The sequence below is a fragment of the Parambassis ranga genome, chromosome 1, assembly GCF_900634625.1.
Source record: "Parambassis ranga chromosome 1, fParRan2.1, whole genome shotgun sequence".
NCBI classification, from domain to species: domain Eukaryota; kingdom Metazoa; phylum Chordata; class Actinopteri; family Ambassidae; genus Parambassis; species Parambassis ranga.
Genome location: NC_041022.1, coordinates 5,661,650 through 5,682,418, shown reverse-complemented (window position 1 = coordinate 5,682,418; position 20,769 = coordinate 5,661,650). Strand labels below are relative to the sequence as shown.

Genomic DNA, 20,769 nt, shown 5'->3' with positions numbered 1-20,769 from the left:
TTCTAACTTAAGTAGATGTCACTGCAAGGCAACACATACATGTCTTTAACAGGGCTCTCAGGTTTTCAAGTTTGCTTAGAGTGAGATGCATGAGACTTGAGAGCCCTGGTCCTGGTCTTTGATGTAACATCAAGCTACGATCTAGCAAGCAGTACATTTAATGTGTGTTTACCTGCCCAAGGGACAATTTTGAGGCTTCTTTTACGCCATAAAAAAAATCAAGAGTAAAAGTTTATGGAGCCTCTATAGCAGCTCCACTGCTCTCTTAAAGGTAGGGTAGGAGATTTCATTCTGATGCACTTTTTGTTAAATTAGTGTAACTTCTCTTTACAATCCGATAGCAACCGAGTAGTTCGGCAGTTTCGCTTTAAAACGAAGAATGTTAATCATCTGTGGAAGCTATAAAATGATAAAAACATCAGCCAATCCTAAGAGGCGCACCTGCGCATATAGTTGGCTGGTTGGCTGCTCTCTTCCTGCTCTGCGCACATCAGAGAGGTACGTGCATCATGGCCGAAGTCACAGACTGGTTGGGAGGCGTGGCTTCGGGGTGAGCTCCGAGAGAAAGGGGTGTGTGTTTACTTTCAAAATCTGGCTGACTCTCACTGAGTTTTCAAAATCACCTACCTTTAAATGACCATTTAGCAATTGTAGATATCTCATTGGGCATGTCATCCATGTGTTCTATCTGTAATACTCATAGAGAAAATACAGGCACTTGTGCACACAAACATACCAACACACATTCCATTTATGTCTCCTGATAATACAGGCCAAGCCACAGACTGGTATTATTGTACTGCATGTGTATTCAGTCTGAATGTTTATGTAAATGAAGAATCTGTAAATAGTCTACATGTTACCAGCATCAGGGTGAAGTTTTTGTCCCTGTCAATGGAAAAATGGGTCAAAATAGCTGGAAACTTTTTTTTTTTCACTGGAGGTAGATTTAGAGAAGAAAGTCCATCCGATGAGTTCCCATCACCCTCACGTTGCACTATATTTGTCAGTGCTCAAATATTTGGAAAAATGGGGGAAGAGCAGGGAAGGGGGGGGGGTGCAGTGATGAGTGTTCACAACAGATACTGACCCCTCATACTCCCACCCCAACTCACTGAGCCTTACGTGCCTATTTATAGGGGAAAATTGCGCTATGGAAAAATATGACAAAGCTGCATTCCATAAATAAGCTGGGAATGGTGGAAAAGAGCATGCGGCTAAATCTCTGAAGGCCTGAGTGGAGGTTCTCAGGCTTGGCTTTGGATGGATGGATGGATGGATGTATGGATGGATGGATGGATGGGCTGATAGATAGACAGGTAGATTGTTGGTTTGGCCCTTTGCAGCTATCAGGGGCCTTTGCCTCATCCTACAGGGTGAGATCAGCTCTTTAAAATGTCACAGAGTGAATTGTTGAGTAGTTATTACTATGGTGACACTTTGACACAATGCTAAATTACATTTTTTGTTGATTTGTGCAGTATGTTTGATCCCTAGGTGCTTATTTCTTTTTGAACAACGCACCATATTTTTCATCAGCCTTCATGTAAGTGAGTGTATGCCTCACAGGTGTAGCAGGGTGGCCGCTAACATTAGCAGCACAGGTCTCATTTATATGTGAGCTCATGAAATGTAGCTTAAATTAAATCATAAATCATGCTAAGGGTTCAGGAATGATGGTGTCAGACACAATGTTCATTCATACTTATGTATCTTTTAGACTCAGACTACTTTGACATTACTTCCACACTCTAGATTTTCCATGATTTTCTAGTTCCAGAACTGAATATATGCCGAAACTGTATTTTTTTTATTCCATATAAAAGGAATGAAATTGGGTGAACTGTAATATTTTATGTCAGTTTTTTATGATGGATCAGTGCAGCATGAAGGTAGACTTGACCAACAAATGTAGCACAGCGACAACATGGAGCGAGCTGAAGAGTCGACTGTTTGGAGGTATTTTTACACCTCCTACACCAACAGGCTTGAGAAGGTAACAGTATCACTGAGTGTCAGGCATCAGCTGACACTCAAAGGCCATGAATCAGTGTCATTACTGGGACTGTGGAAGTCAGATCGGTGCACCCCTAGTGTTAGCACTCAGTTTACACACCTGCACAAAGGCACTCTGACAGACTTTGTATTAAAAATTAGATCAAATGGAGCATCTGAATCAGTTGAAGATGAGAATATCTTCATTCTCTTCATCACTGTCTCCTCAGTGAAATTAAGCACTTCCTGGTACTGTACCTCTGCTGTGCTGTTGTTAAGAGAAACAAAATAATCCTCTGTGTATGTCCTCACAATTACAAGTCTAAACTGCCATTTACAGAGTCAGTTACATAACCACTGTCCTCAGAAATCAGCCATTTAATGACTCAAATGTGTTTAATTTTTAAAATGCCTCCTTAATGGACGAAACTGAAAGTGATTTGACCCCCCGACCCAGTTGTGTGCAGTGTGCCTGTGTGCTGGTCTACCCAGCATGCATTCAGCCTCAGCCCCAGCTAGACAGCCCCAGATGTCAGGCAGCAGTCGTGGGTTATAGGACCCTAGACGACTGGTCTTCACAAGGACACGCTCTCCCCAGGGCCCGTTGCCAAGTTCCAGGCTCCACAGGGTCCAGGGGGTCAGCCTCCACTCTCTACCTCCTGTCCCCCCCTTCACAAAACTCACTGCCTTAACAGCAGCTACGAGCTATGAATAAACAGGCTGTCATTATCATGCAATGTATTTATGGAAGACAGAAGCTACATTTTTTTCTGTCACTGGTGTGGTATTTTGTCTTTGTGGGAAACTGGAAAGTATGCACTCATCTTGTGGGACAGCAAGACAAAACGATTTGAAGTGGCGCTACTGTGCGAGTAGAGAGAGATAAGTGTGTGTGTGTGTGTGTCTGTCTAACACTGAGAGAGGCAAATTTGACTTTTGAGTGGATGATTCCCTCCCTGTATGCTGGTTCAACATATGTCACAGACTATAATATACTCCGGGAACCATGAATCTGCACACAACTCTGAGCAAATCCAGTTAAAACAAGGTACAATTTGCAACTAGAAAAGTGTAAGCATGGACCTGAGACGAGAATAAACACTGTTTCACTTTGCACAAACATGCTTTTCTCTGTCATTTCATCTGAATAGCTTCTCATTCAGTTCATTTATCCTGAGTGTGTCTTTCTTATTTTAGATGAATATCCTCTGCTGCCTCTGCTGACGCTCTTACATTAGGGTCATCACTAACAGTTAACCCTCCTCTGCAGTTCAGAGTTGTTAGAAAGTGTGCTTGATGTGGACAAACATCCTGATGGGATTAGTAGCACAGGTGATTTGCGCTGTGTGCTTACTGTGTGTGAAGAGGAGAACTGATTGTGTTTGATCTGAGAGCTGTCCTCCACTGTGTTATCAGTTGACTCACATAAAGGTTAGAGGTCAGACCTAGCCTTATGCCAGAAAGGTTAAGTTTACACACATTCTACACACATTATTTACATATTGATCAGGCTGTGGTGTGCAGTGTTCCCGTAATTTATTCATTCTGTAGCAGGTGAAGATGGATTCTGCGTAATGCTTTATGTTAATAGCTAAAAATGACGTTAAAACATTGTTGCGTAACCTTATCGTTGAAGCTTCAGTGATAACACGTGGATTGTGTGTTGAATAATCATTATATGTAAATTGGATTAAATTTGTTTGCAGATTCACTGTTATGTTAATTACTTAGGTCTGTTTGGTTAATCATAGCATTCTCCTGCAGTTTTTGATTAAATAATAACAATGGAATATAAGTACTATACTATATTCTAGTCACAATAATACATTGTTTTGTACAACATGCTGTGTAGATTGTGTCAGGATTTCAGGGAGGTGCACTGTAATATGTGGTGTAACAGTCTGATGGATTTGGCAGTTGTAACTGCAGCAGAGTGCTGTGGAATCCTGACGGATCAATCTCTGTGTCTGAACAATAGTCTCTGATCAAATCAGTGTGCTGCTGGCAGCTGTGCTGATGACAGTGAGAAACAACAGATGTGGTGTATTGTCAAGAATCGAGAGGAGATTAACATCACACTTATACATGTACGCTGAATATGAAGCTATAGCCAGAAGCTCGTTAGCTTAGCATAAAGATAAACTGCACTTTTACAGATATAATAACATGGTGTTTCGCTACAGGTGTTGTTACCCTTTGAACGGACCCTGGCTGCATGTTTCTCCCACTTTTCAGTCAGTAACTTAATCTAAGCTAAGATAAGCTGACCCCCTGAAGATACAGTACAGTTAGGACATACTGTAAAAATGCTATTAATCTTCTTCTAGATGGCAAAAAAGATGATTTGTCATGCAATGTGGTGGGTGGAAGTTGTCCTGTGACAGACGGTCCTGTCCTGTCCTGACAGGTTTGTACTAGAAACCCTGAACGTGATAAGCTGTGTTTATAAACCAGGCGTGAGTGGAGTGGATGCCATGAAAGAGAAGAAAGTGAGCATTGATCTGCTTTGCTGTGCTGATCTGTGCTGGCCACTCCATTTGCTTTTGGCTCTCCGGGCAGTTTAGAGTAATTGCATGTAGGACTTCTGAGGCCTGATTGCTTTAACCCATGAGGCTCCATTTGTGTTTGATCCTAACCTCTCAGTGATGAGTCAATATGCTTAAAACACTGTAATAGAAATAGGAACACTCCTCTCTTCTTTGACACTTGGATAATAGAGTCTTCACATTAGTAGGTTTCTTTCTTTAATAATTAATATCTCTTTACAAGGCTCTTACCCTGCCATCATATTAGGTGTAAACCAAGAACAATTCTTGGAAGCTTCATTTCTGCCTCTGACACTCATGAAATCTCACACTCTGCCCGCTGAGCAGCACTGTGCCACCATAGTGTAGTGAGGAGGCAGTGAGCTGCAGTGCAATAAAACACTCTTAGTGATGAGTGCGGAGGTCCTTACAGTCTGCACCAAAGCTGAAGCAGCATCTGAGCACAGACTCAGTGATGTACCTGTGCTCTCCAGAAACACACAAACACATGCTTACGCCCCTGAGACACGTGCATGCACACGTACACACAGGCACACTGACGTCCTCCATGTTTTTTACACCCAGGTGTATCTGCATGCAAACGGCCCATTCTGAGACAATCTGATCACACAGCGGAGGTTCGCCCAGTCTGTTCCTTTGCTCGGTGAGAATATCGCCGGGGCGGAATGGAAACTTCATTTTGCAGGGGCTAATATTAGCCTGGGCCTCTGGAAAATTCCTTTTAAATGATCACAAGCTGAGAAAAGGCAAAGAATTTGTTTAGTGTTTTGCCTGACAGTCTTCTCTGCATACACGGCAGTTTGTTTCTTTTTTTTCAGATGGTACAGCACACAGGAGGGTCCTGGGAACACAGATGTGGAGACATGAAGGGCCAAAAGGGCTCATATGATGAAATTTTGGACTGTCTGGGTGTCAGAGCTGTCTGTCTCTTTGGCTGGCTTGCTTATTTCTGGCACTTTTAACACTTGATCTACCATGTCCTGCACTTCTGGTTATTTGACTGACATGGGGAATATTAACTCCTACCTGTTGTGTTCACACTCTGACATTTGTTCTTCCTGTTGCACTTCAAAAAGACTAATGCAGTAAGTTATCAATGATCCATGTCACAGTGGTGCATCACAGAGAGCCATGTGTGTTCCCTTGTAACCCCATCCCCGTTGCCTGACTTATATTTAACTTTCTTTATCATTATATGACTCTAACTTTATCACCTGTGTGTGTGTTTTGCTAGGAAAATCCCACTTGGCCATAGTTCAGAGGGTGAACAATGAGGGTGAAGGAGACCCTTTCTACGAAGTTCTGGGTATCGTCACCCTGGAGGACGTTATTGAAGAAATCATCAAGTCAGAGATCCTGGATGAGACCGACTTGTACAGTAGGTTCTCCTCTCAGAGCTCACACTGCAAACTGGCTCACACTACAATCAGACAACCTCACTGAGAGTCATCACCTTAGCCGTCTCTCCTAGCACTACGGAGCATCTTAGCACCTTTCAGCCCTTTGTTTTGGGCTGTGATATTAGTGCCACATTTAAATGGATCAGGCAGCTGTTTTTATCAAATATTCTCTGCACACTATTCATCAAACAGCAGACAAACATAGTGTCAAGCTGGTAAACACAGTGGAGCCTTTAGCATGTGTGTGTGTGTGTGCAGGCAGATGGTGGTGGTAGTTCTTTGTGGGTTCTTGCCTATACGTGACAGATAAATGACTTCAGAAATGATACATCCTGTCAGAAATACTGTAATAGAAAATTCCAATTTCTACCTATCCTACATGTGTCACACCAGTCAGTGAGCCACTACCAATATTACAGTGGTATCAGTATGGATCTGTGTACATGCAGCACGCGGCAGTCGGTTTGTTGCCCTAATACATTTGGCTCCCAGTAATGCTGAGAATGTGGTGAGAATGCTGAGAATGTGGTGAGAATGTGGAAACAATGTAGCCCCCTATAGCTTTTTTTAAGTTCTGAGAAAGACAGCACAACTAAGTTTCCGGAAAAAGCAATAAGCTCTGGGTAACTCAAGTTTATTCACTCGGTGACCTCAGGATCTGAGTAGTGTCAGGCAGAACAAAGGTTGTGACGTCTGAGAAGGTTGTGTCTCACTTTTTCATTTTCCCTCCTCAGCTGACAACAAGACGAAGAAGAAAATCACCCATCGGGAAAGGAAGCAGGATTTCTCGGCCTTCAAGCCTACTGACAATGAAATGAAGGTTAAAATATCACCTCAGCTTCTGCTGGCTACCCTGCGTTTCCTAGCAACAGGCAAGTGGGCTGCGTTGCTGCTTGACTTCCCCCAGTGTGCCCTCAGCCCCACACTGTGGGGAAAGTGTGTGTGCGAGCTGTTTGTGTGTGCATATGCCCATACGGGCTTTGAGTTTTGGGCAAGTGGGTGTAGGGAGGAGGAGGAGGAGGAGTGAGTATGTGTGCAGAATGAGTATCTGCTGTGTGTGTGTGTGTGTGAGGGAATGAGTTGTGTGAGGACTCACAACAAGCGTGTTGGTATGTATGCATGTGTGTGTGTGTGTCTGTGAAGAGGTGGAAGGCCTCTTGGAAGCGCTGCATGGGATGCCTGCAGACTGTGAAAAAAAACCTTGGCGTGTATTTGCTTGCATGTCATGCACCGAAGGTTACATGTTTAGATCTCTGCACACAGCTTTAAAAACACCACCCTGTTTGCTTACACTCTTTCCTCAATGACATCACGTCCAGCATTTTTGGCCTATGATCGCAGTTCTCACACAAGTCGACATATTTGTGTACTTACTAGTGTAAAATGTGAACTATTTCACCCGCTTTCCCTTGGGAAATGGATTTTAGGAGAGGCAGCGCAATATCCAAGTGCTACAGCAGCAGCAGCAGCAGCAGTGGTGGCGGTGGCGGTTCACTGTGCTTCATTGCAGATGGATTTGCTTTAGAACTTTGACCTAGCAGCTAAGCGTTGATTAAGTTCCTCTAAAGGCTATTAGGGAGTTTAGTTCCTGGTGGTGGAGCCAGCAGCCAGCTGACACGTATCACCGCTGCTGGGTTGAAGGAGCTGATTGGCTCAATAGGTGGCTGAGGCAGATCAGTCACGATTGGGATAGATGTTTAAAAGTAAGTGAGGATCTTCAACTAATCCACTTTAATGCCTCTTTATGTGTTTATCATAACATTTATACTTTAATATTTTTTTTAAATAATCAAATTTTGCAGCTGACAGCTGGATGTTTTTTAGATGCAGATGTGAGAGGAGACACCAGCAGGACAGTAAACATTGTACATGTTTATTGTAAAGAAGAGAGATACATTACATGTCTGGGTCTGACACTGATCTGTTTTGAGGACTAAAATTCCCCAGTGTTTATATATGGGGCGCTACTCTCTATGTAGGGGCCCATGTGTGTATTGCCTCACAAACAAAGTGAACAGGTGTGATCAGTATAGGTGAAAATACTTGTTATACTAGTTATACTGCAATAAGAAGATGTTGAAGTCATTGTTTATTAACTCTTTGGCCTTTAACTATTACAGCCAGCATGCTTTGACAAGAATCCAACAGATTGGATGGATATCATCATCTAATATTGACCTGTCACAAATATATCATATATATACACTGAGGTTCAAAAGTTTGGGGTCACCAGGCCAGTTCTAACATAATTTCACAGGAGTTTTCTAATCATCAATTAGCCTTTTTTACATGATTAGCTAACACAATGTACCATTAGAACACAGGAGTGATGGTTGCTGGAAAAGTGCCTCTGTATATATTCCATTAAAGCCTTTTCAACAGTCATTTACCACAGTCTAGACTGTGACCCCAAACTTGTGAACGGTAGTGTACATCAGTGTAATTTACTGTGTCTTACCAAACATAATGCAAAATAAGATGCTGTAGGTGTCATCACATTGTCTGTGTGTGTTTCAACTCTCAGCACTGTCTGACTGCAGCACATGTATCCAACTGAGCAGATGGTGGGCACAATGACTTAACAGTGGCTAGTTTGTGAATTACATTGCTGTAAGGGTAATAAACAGTGGCCACCCTTTTCACTATAAGCCTAACCCCTGTCTCTCATGATGACTTAGCAAGCAAGCAAGCAAGCAAACAATATTTATTGGCATATATTATCTGTATCACTCCAAGTTGAATAGCTTCATCACCTCTGTATAGCACCATGTGTTATGATTTTAAACTTTTGGATGTATTGGTCCTTTAAATTGAATACTGACAACATCATTTGATCGATCATCCCACTGCTACATGTGATACAGACAAACTAAGTGATGACACCCTAAACATCTTTTTCTGTGGTGGTCTGCAAAAAAAAAAAAGTATTGACCAATGTAGTCAATATCAGCTGATTGATATATCAGTCAGACTGTATTCCAAATGCAACAAAATGCATTGTTGTGGTGTTTCTGTAGTTTTTATTTGGAGGACTATGGCGCAGAGAGGATAGGAATGTTCCTATAATGTGTGGTTGCATAATTCAAGCCCAATCGCTGACATTTCCACACAGTGTTTTCCTGGAAAGACCCTCACAGTGTTGCTAGAGAGAGAGAAACCCCTGGCTCCTCTTTCACCCCCACACAGCTGGCCAGTTTCAGCATGAGATGAAGTGGGTGTGTCAGGTCATCGGTTTCAGAATGTTACAGAAGTTGTTTGGCGCTGTGAGTTTCTGAAGCTGCTAAGAAACAGGTGTTAGGAAGCAGAGGTAGTCATTGTTTTCCCAACAGGATCATTTTTAAAGAGATTTTTTGACAATAAGAAAATGTCTAGATGACAGAAAATGAACATTCCAACACAAACCAGTCTATATTCTTTTTATCTCTCTGCAGAGGTGGAACCCTTTGCTCCAATGCAGATGTCAGAAAAGATTCTGCTGCGCTTGTTGAAGCACCCAAACGTCATCCAGGAGCTTAAATACGACGAGAAGAACAAGCGGGCAGTAGAGCACTACCTCTTCCACAGGAACAAACCCGTGGATTACTTCATCTTCATTCTGCAGGTGTGTGGACACACTAAGGTGCAGATGCATCACTACACAGACCTGCTGCACTGGAATCATTTGACAGTTACAGAGCTGTATGGCAGAGTCCATGCATTTTTAAAAGGTTTGCATGATATCACGGTACAGCAGAAAAAGTCTGGGCTTTAAAATGATCACATAATATTGACCCACATATATTGACTCCTGTCTGTTTGATATTTCACCTGTCAGTTCACTAAGTCACCAGATCGACTGAGGTCCGGCTTGGACAAGTGTAGGGTCAGTGCCCAGAGGGGCGGGGTTTAGGAGCAGATTGGGAGCTATTAAACCGAGTGTGGATTTTCTACTAGTAAAAAGGAGAAGAAAGAAAAGAGGGAGATTTGTTCTGAACTCACAAGCATGATGAATAAATATATTTGAGCAGGAAAAGAATCAAAAGATTTCGAATTGGCTGAAAGTGGAATTGTGAAGCTCAGAGCTGTAGCGGAAATCCAAGATTGAAAGAAATATACTGTAAACGATGCAGTGACGCAACGCCCGGAGATCCTGTCAACAAGTGTGTGTTAGTGGAAACCACGTAAGCATACTGTGACAAAGGGAGGGAGAGTTTCATTGAATATTTGCACGTGTAAGTTGGCATAAATTAAAAACAAAAACATTTATAGTCTCCATCTTCTCCGCTGGACTATGTGTCCATAAAGTGTGCACATTTATAATAATGTCATCCTCACTGTCAAAAATGGCCTCAAGAGGTTGAAGTCTGAGGGGGGTGAATCAGGTGAAGCATTTCTGGATTTAAATCGTCACCACTGTGGACCTGCTTGGTCTGGGGTGTTGTCCTGGTGGACAGCTTCCCACACTGAATGTTATTAATTTGATCCCATAGCTCTCAGAGACCAGCCTGGTCCACCTCTGCAGTGGTGTGACCCCTTCTCCAGGTCATCCACCAGCAGCACTCCCTAAACAGCTTTCTCATGAGACCCTTAGTGTTCCCACTTCTGTTCTTTCTTCTCCTGTTGGACGTGACAGACCAAAGTGTCATCCATGTTTAATTAAGATTTCACTCTAAAATCGGTCAGGATCCAGCTCAAAAAATGGCCGACATTCCCTCGACGTGTTCTTTCACAAACATCAAGCATGGAGTTGACCTTTGTGCTCCTCGGTTTTTCTAATGTGTCGTACGCCTGTTAGTTTCTTTTTTAGGTAACATTTGGTTCTTCTCTTGATCTGGCTGTCACAGGGGAAGGTGGAGGTGGAGGCAGGAAAAGAGGGGATGAAGTTTGAAGCGGGACCATTCTCCTATTACGGGATGATGGCCCTGACAGCATCACCAGGTAAGATCTCACAGCTGTGTTTGTACATGTTGTTTTTGTAATATTGATTACTTTATATGTTTTCTGATTGGTTTATGCAGTGTTTAACATTTAAAAACATATGTTTTTTTTTCCCAGAATTCGACATGGAAATAAGTATTTTGTTTATTTTATTATTAAAATAATAATAAATCATCACTTATAGTAGGGATTCTGACTGTTCATTCACAAACTACAGTACTATTCTCAGCTTTTCTCAACTGTTTTGATTATTCTGGGTGGTGGGTTCTGAGAGACACCTACTGGTGGAGGAGTGTAATAAGTGTGTGGGCAAAAAAACATGCACTGTATGATGTTACATTTACTCTTCAGCAGTATTCATAACAAGATGATTTTTCTTTTCTTGTCTCCCCTCTCAGTGCCTCTGTCCCTGTCCCGTACCTTTGCAGTGAGTAGGGCCGAATCATTAGCAGGATCTCCAGGTATTGTGGGGTTTTTTTGTTTTGGTTTTTCACACATCTTAACTGTTCATTATTGAAACATGAGAGCTCGAAATGTGGCATTTTATTGAAATTAAATTGAATTGAAGCTGACTACATGTGGATTACTGGTAGACGTGTTTCTTTGCGAGCAAGAATGTCTGAAAGTCCGTTTGTCACTGAATGTGACATGTACAGTAAACTTATGTGTGTGAGACTGAAAGGGAAAGAGGGAGTAAGGAAAACAGATTCAGTCTGAGAACTTAACACCCTCATCCCCTGAGCCATTAGTCAAGTGGCTGAATGGTGTTGGAGACTAGAGGCCCCCGAGCGGAACCAGGCTCCGCCCCGCTAGCCCCTAACCTTTAACCCTCCCACTACATAAACAAGACCTACAGCTACAGCCCCCTGCCGGACACCACTGAGTGCACATACAAAGACACGCACGTACACATATGTTGACATGCACAGGCCCATGTACACACACACAAACACTGACCTATAGTGCACCTCCTGTGTTTTTTTTGTGTGTGTATCTGCATATACACAACTGCATTATGTGTGTTTCTTGACACTTCTTTGTGTGTGACCTGGCCCTCGCAGCCCCTAAAAAGTGGAGTACTAATCCACAGGAGTTCACATGCCAGGTCTTTGGCCACACTGTGTGTGTGTGTGTGTGTGTGCACTGTGTGCAGTCTGTGTGTGTGTGTGGGCAACACACACACACACAGTGTTTGTGCATTCTCACACACATATTCCAACATGGGATTACATACATTCCAGCAAGCGTAGTAGCATTAGCGTTGGCCAAGCCGTTTCCACTTTGTTGTGTGTGATTTTCGCTAGGCTTCTTTAAGAAGTGGAAAACATAATCTGGCTTTAATTAAAAATTACAGAAAAAAAAACACCAGAACAAGTGTTCGATGTGGTGGCACATAGAGGCACGCTAGCAGCATCACTGGAGACCACCGACTCATTACCTGCTATATGAAACTCCCCTCGCTTTAAGGTTTACGCACAAATGAGATTTCCATACATCACAGCAAGCATCTGCGCTAATATCTAACACTTGACCTGGAAAAATGTCAGCAGCACAGAGGATCTGTCCTGCTGCTGGAGGTGCTGAGCAGCTCAGCTCGTTTCACAGAAACTTCAGTAAGATGTGACCTCAAAACATTTCAGACTTGGAAAATATCTGACTATATATGATAGTTACACATGTGATGGGATTATTGCACAAGCACAGGCTGCAGAGAGTATCTAACCTGACAATAAAAAGGGATGCATGAATCAACACCACTGTGGTGTGATATAGCAACACATATTTGACCTGCCATAAGTATCATGCACGTTAAACCAGCTTCAGATTTTTAGAAATGCTACGTCACTGCTGAATCACTGCATATTTCCTGTGGCTTTTATTTTTTCATTGGAAGTTGTTCAGACTGGTCTGAGTCAGCCTTCTGTCTAAAACATCCTGTCCTGCTTACAGAGAACAAGTCTCCCCCCCGGCCGTTTGGACTGAACCACTCAGACTCTCTGAACAGGAGTGATCGTATAGACGCCATCACCCCGACTCTAGGCAGCAGCAACAACCAGCTCAACTCCTTCCTGCACATCTATGTGCCCGACTACTCTGTCCGAGCGCGCTCAGACCTGCAGTATATAAAGGTGAGAACACACGGCTGTGGTACAGGCTGTGTGCCAAGAATGTCATCAATCAAACGGCACATTCGTGTGACGTTTTATCTTCACTGTTTCCTAGGTAACACGCCAGCAATACCAGAACGCCGTCATGGCGTCGCGCATGGACAAAACTCCCCAGTCGACAGACAGCGAGTTCACCAAGATCGAGCTCACGCTGACGGAGCTCCATGACGGAGTGGAGGCCCCGGCCGTTGTCACCACCACGGCCTGCACCACCAGCACCACCCCTGCCGTGGCCATCGCAGTGGCCAACGAGACGTCCCACCTGCTCAACCAACAGCAGAACTGTGTGGGCCTGAGCAGGAGCAACCACAGCGCCCACAACGAGGGACCCATCTAGCACCCCCCCCCCCCCCCGCCAAGCCCGGTGGAGACCTCAGACCCTCCACCCTGTCTCGTGAACACACACACACGGTGGCGTAGATGGAGATGAGGGAACGTGGGGAAGCGGAGGCAGGTGGAGTGAGGGTTCAGCTCCAACCAGTAGCCCCCCAGTCAGTCAGTCAGTCAGTCCCTTTCATGGAGGGGCAGTGGGGAAAGCCAGGTGCCGCGTCACCTTGAACACCCCCCACACCTGAACGCTGTCAGAATCCCTGCTGTACTACACCCTGTTACAGAGGGTGCACTCGGACAGTTCCTGTGACTAAGCTTCTTCTTCGGGACAATCTGACACTTTCATAGCGGTGACTCGGACTAGAGGACGACAGAGTGCATGAACACATAACACAAAAGCTGTACTTCCTCCTCAGACCAAAGACTTTGGTCCCCCCACTCCCACCATCCCACCACAGACACACACATTCACACACAACTCCCACACTGGTGCATCTTTCAGGGAGGCTCAGTCGATTGTTGACCCATCAACACAGACTTAAAACCCAAACACGCAGAGAGAGAGAGTAACGGTTAGTCAGAGACTGCACCAAAAACCGCTTTGAAAGAAAACCTGTTAAAACCATGAACCAAGAATGTTTTCCTCTATTTATTTATTTTATAATAATATTGTATGTATATATGTATGCGTGCCGACATGGTATGACACAAACTGGCATGCATGAGTGTCATATCAAAAAGAACATGCTACATATATGGGGATGAACATCCATTCATGTATATGAGGAGGTGAGGGTCTTTTACAGATACAGTATGTATATTAAAGATCTTGTTATTTTTACTATTATCCTAAATCAGGCTTATGGTACGCTATCTTTTTCACCTTTTAAAAAAAAAATCACACTATTGCCTTTAAGAGAAATCATATAATTAATTATTTTAACAAAGTGCAATGAACCACAATTTATTTAAGAGATGATTAAGAATAAAATAAAATTACTGTATTATATAAATTGACAGATATGTTTGTATGTACTGTATGTATATTTGTTTTTGAAACATGCTCAACTGCAGCCATCCGTGAGCAGAACTGTCCTTAGTCAGCCTCTCTTCCTCTTTTGTCCATTTCATGTTTTTGACCTCAGATGCGTCGACTAGTGTTCATACGATGCCTTGACCTGTCACCACAGTGTGTGTGTGTGTGTGTGTGTGTGTGTGTGTGCGCGTGTGTGTGTGCGTGTGTGTCTGTGTAGGCATCTATGCATGTGGAGGTTATGTGTCTTTTTTGTCAACTTTACACATAATCAAACTTGATAATTGCACAGTATTAATGACCTCATCTAACATGTTGAGTATCATCAACGTCACAAAAAGCAACCTCGACATTAAACGTGTCCATGAATGATACACAGCTATGTTTTTTTTTTCCACTGTTTATATTTGTGTATAAGTTTGTCTTTTTGTTGCCTTTCAGCAGTGAATATATAAAAAGAGACCAGACTGTACCTGTTGGGAATTCCCATTTTAATGCAGATTATAATCTATGCTTGATTAATTCAGATTCTAAAATATATTTTACAAATGGTGGCTGCTATTAAAAAAGAGACATATTTATCTTGTTTTCCTTTTTATCTTAGATGCACTGGAGTCATATGTGTTTAGATCACAGTTGGTGAATATTGGTGAAAAGCTGGATGTCACTCTAAATCCATAAATGTTCATCAATAGAAGTGATCCATTAGTCATGATTTCATTTTTCCTTTTCTTTTTTTCCCTTTATTTTGCATTGTACATTTGCAGCATGGCAGAAAAAAATAACAAAAACCTTTTTTTTGTAGGTATTATTTCTTAAAACTATTTTTAAAAACACTTAACAGAAGCAAACATCCTGATCTATCCTGTTACTGAACTGTTTTCACACAGCTGACATATCTTCTGATTAATCTGACACATGAAATTTGTATTTTTTTTTTCAGGCAGATCAGTAAACAGAAGGTATGTACGTGACGTCACGAGATGCGGAAGTCACTGCGGTCACACTGCACCGAGTGGCAAAAAGTTAGCTAAGTAGCAGCGTGGTTTTAAAAGCTGTGACTCTTAATAAAAAAAAAATCATAAACAGGGAAAGAGCTTCTTGTGCGACTGATTGTGGATTCAATAACAAATCCGAGGTATTATTTTGGTGACGAGGAGAGACTTTAATGGATTACTGCTGAAGACCGGTAAATATTTAGCATCTTTTATGTCTGTTTTATTGTCCTTTATTGAAAAACAACCATGCTAATCAGGCCATTGTTCCATTAAACAAATGAAGGGACATGAAGACTGTTCGTAGTTTTTGTTTCTACTTAATACTTCTGGAAATAAATCAATATTAATTCCTAGTAAAACTGTTTTGTTGCGTTGATGTGGGTACAAATGTCCCGGCCTCACGTCAGTGTCTGTGGACCGTTGGTTCTCTGGTCATTTATAAACCGTCACTATCCAGCTGTCGTTAATTTAAGGAGGTAATCCTCTGTTGTGTTTCTGTTTTCGTCCTTGTTTTTACGTGTGGCCGCCATCTTGGCGGCCTTTTGCCGCTCAGTCTGGGTCAAGGGGGCGTGTCCCGTTGAGAATGTGACGTATGTGCGTGCCTTCTATAGTGATATGTCCCAGCTGCTCATATACACCTATGCTAATGCTAAATACGCCTGTTAGCATTATGAATATATGAGCCCAGAAAAAGAAATCAAGTGCCCCAAGACCTGCAGTTCCCGAAGTGGCCACTTGGAGTCGGTCCCGTTTTACCTTTGCTAGCCAGAATGTTAAGCTAAGTGCACAGACCATTTCCTCATCATGCTAAACATGTTACGACGGCACAAGTGAATAATAATTTAATTTTATAAAGGTTTATTTTTTCTCTCTTTATTATTTTTTGCCATTTTATTTTTTACTCATGGAGACAGGAGTAGGTTTTAAGAGACTGAATTCATGCTGGAGATTTTCCTAAAGCAATGTGAGTGTCACTGTAGAATAACTGTTTACTTCATATGTATTTTTTAAAAATATAAATATACTTGATTTACGAACATGATGTGTACTGTTTGTTTTCACAGGCAACATAAAAATATCTGCAGAATGCTACCACTGGTGGTAGCTGTTTCCTCATGTATGTCACTGTGTGTGTGTAAACTGCACACATGGACAAACAGCCCTTCCATCTGTTCAGCAGCCCCTGTTGTATAAGCAGACATAAGAGTGTGTCTGCACTGTTTGCAGCTGTGTTGTTTGTTGTTTACTTGTTTTATGCCAGTGATCCACGCTTCTCTGCTTTGCAGGGAAAATCTGGATACAAAGCCCTGAACCCGGACTGAACAAACAGACTGTAGGAGTCAAACTGTGGAGCCCGATGAGGAGAGCGAGGATCCAACAGGATACAGTGTAAGGCAGGAAGCATCAGCTGTGGCTGTTTTTTTTTTTTTTAAATATTCTGTGGTACAGAAAACACTCGAGCTGTTCTTCTTCCCACACACACACACACACACACTGATGATCATCCTTCCATCATGTGATGCTTTGCAGTGTCAGTGCTTCTTCTATAGGACCACCACAGTCCTTTTAATAAAACAGTGAATGATTAACAGACGTGACAGACCGGCTCAGTGTACTCAATGCGAACCTTCGCTGCTTTTACACATTTATTTATGAGGCTCGGATTTTGAGTAGTAATTAAAATGTGAAGACTTTAATTAAAAAAACGGCAATTTATTTTATTGGTCATTCATGCTGTTATTATGTCTCTTTTACATCATTCTGTTGCAGATTCTGACAAATCAGAGTGTGTGTTACTTAAAAATAATGTGTTTTAAATTGATATACGTTTTGTTTGTAATTTTGTGCTGTTTTTAAAACGGAGCAGCATGGTGGTGCAGTAGTTCGTGCTGTTGCTTCCACTGGTAGGGCCGCAAATGTGGCAAAATGTCCAGTGTGTTAAGACATGGGATTTAAATATAATCTCAATATTTTGGTGCATAAATAATAATAATAAGTATAAATATACTGCCTAATTTACAGTGTAACAATTGTTGAGTCTGCACTCTTCATCGTCTTTTGTGAGTCATCACAAATTGTGAGTCAGCAGCACTTTAGCTGTCACTGATTTGACACCTAATCGTCACCTTCAGTCTTTATTTTCCACATTGATAAAGGAGCTCAGTGGTCATTATATGATGAAGGCCATGATGATGACGACATGACATGCATGTTCTGTTTTTTATAACTGGATTTATCGATTATCTATCATACACAGTGCACATTAAATGATCTCTTTAGGCTCATCTATCTTTTTACTTGTATTTGATCATTATTGTTAGAGGACAGCTGCTCTGCTGCTGAGTCAGGAAACACACCTGTGCTGTGCTGTGTGTGTCTGTGTGACTCACCCTTGAACGTCTTTCAGCTTTTTTTTCAGAAGTGAATCAATGAACGAATGTGTGTTCAGGATCACTGTCCTTGAACGTAATGTGACTGTAAACCACTACGGGCTGCATGTTTGCCGTCAGTCATTACCTAACACACACAGTGCAAATATTCTGTTGTAACTTGATTACATGCTAGGAACAATACGTCCTAAAGCAATGAAGTCCTATCACGAGAGCCTCCAAATTAAATTAAACAATAAAATGTGTGTCTCCCCCAGTATTACATACGATATGTCATGTATAATGTATTAATTTGCCATTGATCACAGAACAAAAAGAATAACAACAACATATTACAAACTATCTTTATTCTACATTTGTATGTATTTAACTTCAATGTACAGTCTGAAGGATAATTTCTGGAAACAAACAACAACACTGTTCAGAAGAACATAAAACTGATATGCATAAAAACAAAAGATTACCATAGATTAGAAAATGAACAGTGTTTTTTTTGTCTTTTTTTTTTCTCTTTGCACCTGTTAAATGCATTCGGGGCACTACAAACAATGGATAAAAATCTTCTTTCACCTGTTCACCAGGCTTTACACAGACTCCTGTGGTACTGTATAAAAATTATAAACAAAAAATTAAAAGATAAGAAAAGGAAATGGAAAGGTCTATTTACACTTCTGTAAACCAAGACCATGTAAAAACACTAGCTTAGAAAAATAATAACCCCCTGGTGTTGATCACAAGTAGTTATGATACTTAACATGCTGTTGTCATTTCCCTTTAAGATTGTTTAATTTTTTTCCCTCTCTGTGTAAACTACAAGGACAAATGTAAAAAATAAAATCAGCAGTCCACATAGAAGAACGGATGCTACCGTTACTGCCGCGTCAGAACGGATATTTTCACATGCAAATGATGCAAAGACAACTATTATTCATTAGCGATGCAGCTGCCTCATGTAGCATATCCAGTTATTCTATGTTTGAGAATATAAATGTTCCTTTTGTAAAAAAAAAAGAAAAGAAAGAAAAACATAACAAAAAGCTGAAATGTTTTCTAAAGTCCAACAAAAGTTTTTGTCTTACGAGTTGTCACATCATCTCTCTCCACTCCACATCAAGCCAAACAGAATACTATGAAAAAAAACAAAAAGTAGACGGCATGTTCCTTCCCTTTTGTGGCCTATGAATCAGCAGGCCGATCCAACACTTACAAGACTGATACAATAATAAAACACAAGGTGAGGAAACATGAACGTAAAGGGTTACAGTGGAAAAAGGAAAACAGAAGTCGCAGGCAGGCAAATGAACACTGATGTCACTGATACAGAAGCTGGTCAAAGGGGCTGAAAATGTAGTGTGTCTGACAATATCTGCTGATTTATTATGAAATGGGAGGAGATGAACAGGAAAAACTTGATTGATGGGTTGACTGATAAGTCTGTGGCCGAGCGAAGGAGACGTTCTTATACCTGCATGTGAATTTCACCTGTTTTAAGCATTAAGCAGTCAATAACGAGAAACAGATTTGGCAAAGTACAATCTGCTGATCCTGAGAGATTTCTCCATCAGTCAGTAACCGTGGATGAAAGAGACCAGAGACGAAAAAGAAAAAACACTGGAGGAGTCAGCTCACGAGAAACCTGTGACGTCTGCAGGCACTGCAGTGTTGAATGAACCCGAAACCCTGCAAATGCTATTGACCTCAGACTTAAAGAGCTGAACTGCGTAACAGTGCTGTAAAACTCCTATATTAGGCCAAATATTCATCAATCACCCCTCATGCCAATCACCAAAAATCATTAATTGCTGGGTTGTTTTGCCTAGATTTAGAAGGAAATTAAAAAAAAATTAGTTTAAAGAAGTACACCACCTATCAGGCATGGAGTGTTTTTTTTTTCACACACACACTGTGAATCCATATAAACATTTGTGCATGCACTAATCTGCGTTCGTGATAAACAATACATGATGTCTTCTTAAACTTAAAAATTGTATGATTCAGATTTTCAGGCCTTTTAAGTTCAACAAGCTTGTTTTTAGTTGCAAATATGAAGGCAAACGAAAACTCTTCAGTCAGAACCTACACTATTACAAAATGGACTCTTCAGTGTTAGGAGGCCTGACGGAAAAACACTCAACACACACACTGTCAACATGATGACGCTGATTATTCTGCAGATAACCAAAGAAAGCAAAAGGCAGTTCTGCTAAAACATTTTGAGCTTTTATACTGAAAAAAATCCTCATTTGTTTGCATACTGAGGCCGAACTCTTTGTACACACTTGACAAAATCATATCACACCTCTAAGTTGCTTGTAATGTACAGCCTCACCCTACCAAAATAAAAGCCTTTTGAAAAAAAGCCCAACACAATCCAAGCTGAAGAAAATACTGCATGTTAGCCTGCAGAGCTGTCAAACCGTGACACCATCCACCTTATGGCTATTTACAGACACATGACTGTCAGTAAGGGTTGTCATAGAGACTAAAGATAAACCACAGATACAGTACTCTTGTCTGTATTGTTGCTTAGTAACAAAATATTACTTCAACAGTCCCAGTTATGTACCGCAACATGAACCCCCCCCACCCCCCACCACCACCACCAAACCTCAAACGAAGAAAATGCATCTGGTTATTGATCGGTTTAACACCAGCTTGTGCTTCGTTGCTCCTGTGCGTCACTTTAGATGCTTGCTGTCGCAAGTCTCCTTTGGCAGACACACAAACACACATATGGTTACAACTCTACAACAAAATGAAACAAAATGCATGAAAAACTAAATGTTGTTCCCATGTTGCATAAAAATATGTCCGTGTTCATACGTGCATGTTTTTCCAGCACTGGAACTGAAAAGTGTTTTTCCCTTTGATTACAATGTGCATATGTGTACAACCATTCAAACCACCAGCAGGCCTTCAATGACGGCTTATAGAAGATGATGAAAACTACTGGGTGATGTTTGCTTGAGCTTGTATTTTGTGGGCTGGGAAA

At 41.6% G+C, this 20,769-nt stretch overlaps 1 protein-coding gene across 1 annotated transcript in view; it reads left to right on the top strand.

The window, feature by feature from the left end:
* cnnm2b (cyclin and CBS domain divalent metal cation transport mediator 2b) overlaps nt 1-13,363 on the top strand; it is a 28,592-nt gene extending 15,229 nt beyond the window's left edge. The window contains exons 2-8 of the mRNA XM_028402347.1: nt 5,776-5,919; nt 6,676-6,813; nt 9,373-9,542; nt 10,765-10,858; nt 11,257-11,319; nt 12,809-12,987; nt 13,082-13,363. Coding sequence (XP_028258148.1) covers nt 5,776-5,919; nt 6,676-6,813; nt 9,373-9,542; nt 10,765-10,858; nt 11,257-11,319; nt 12,809-12,987; nt 13,082-13,363 — 1,070 coding nt within the window. The remainder of the gene's footprint in view (nt 1-5,775; nt 5,920-6,675; nt 6,814-9,372; nt 9,543-10,764; nt 10,859-11,256; nt 11,320-12,808; nt 12,988-13,081) is intronic.
* The last annotated feature ends 7,406 nt before the right edge of the window (nt 13,364-20,769 follow it).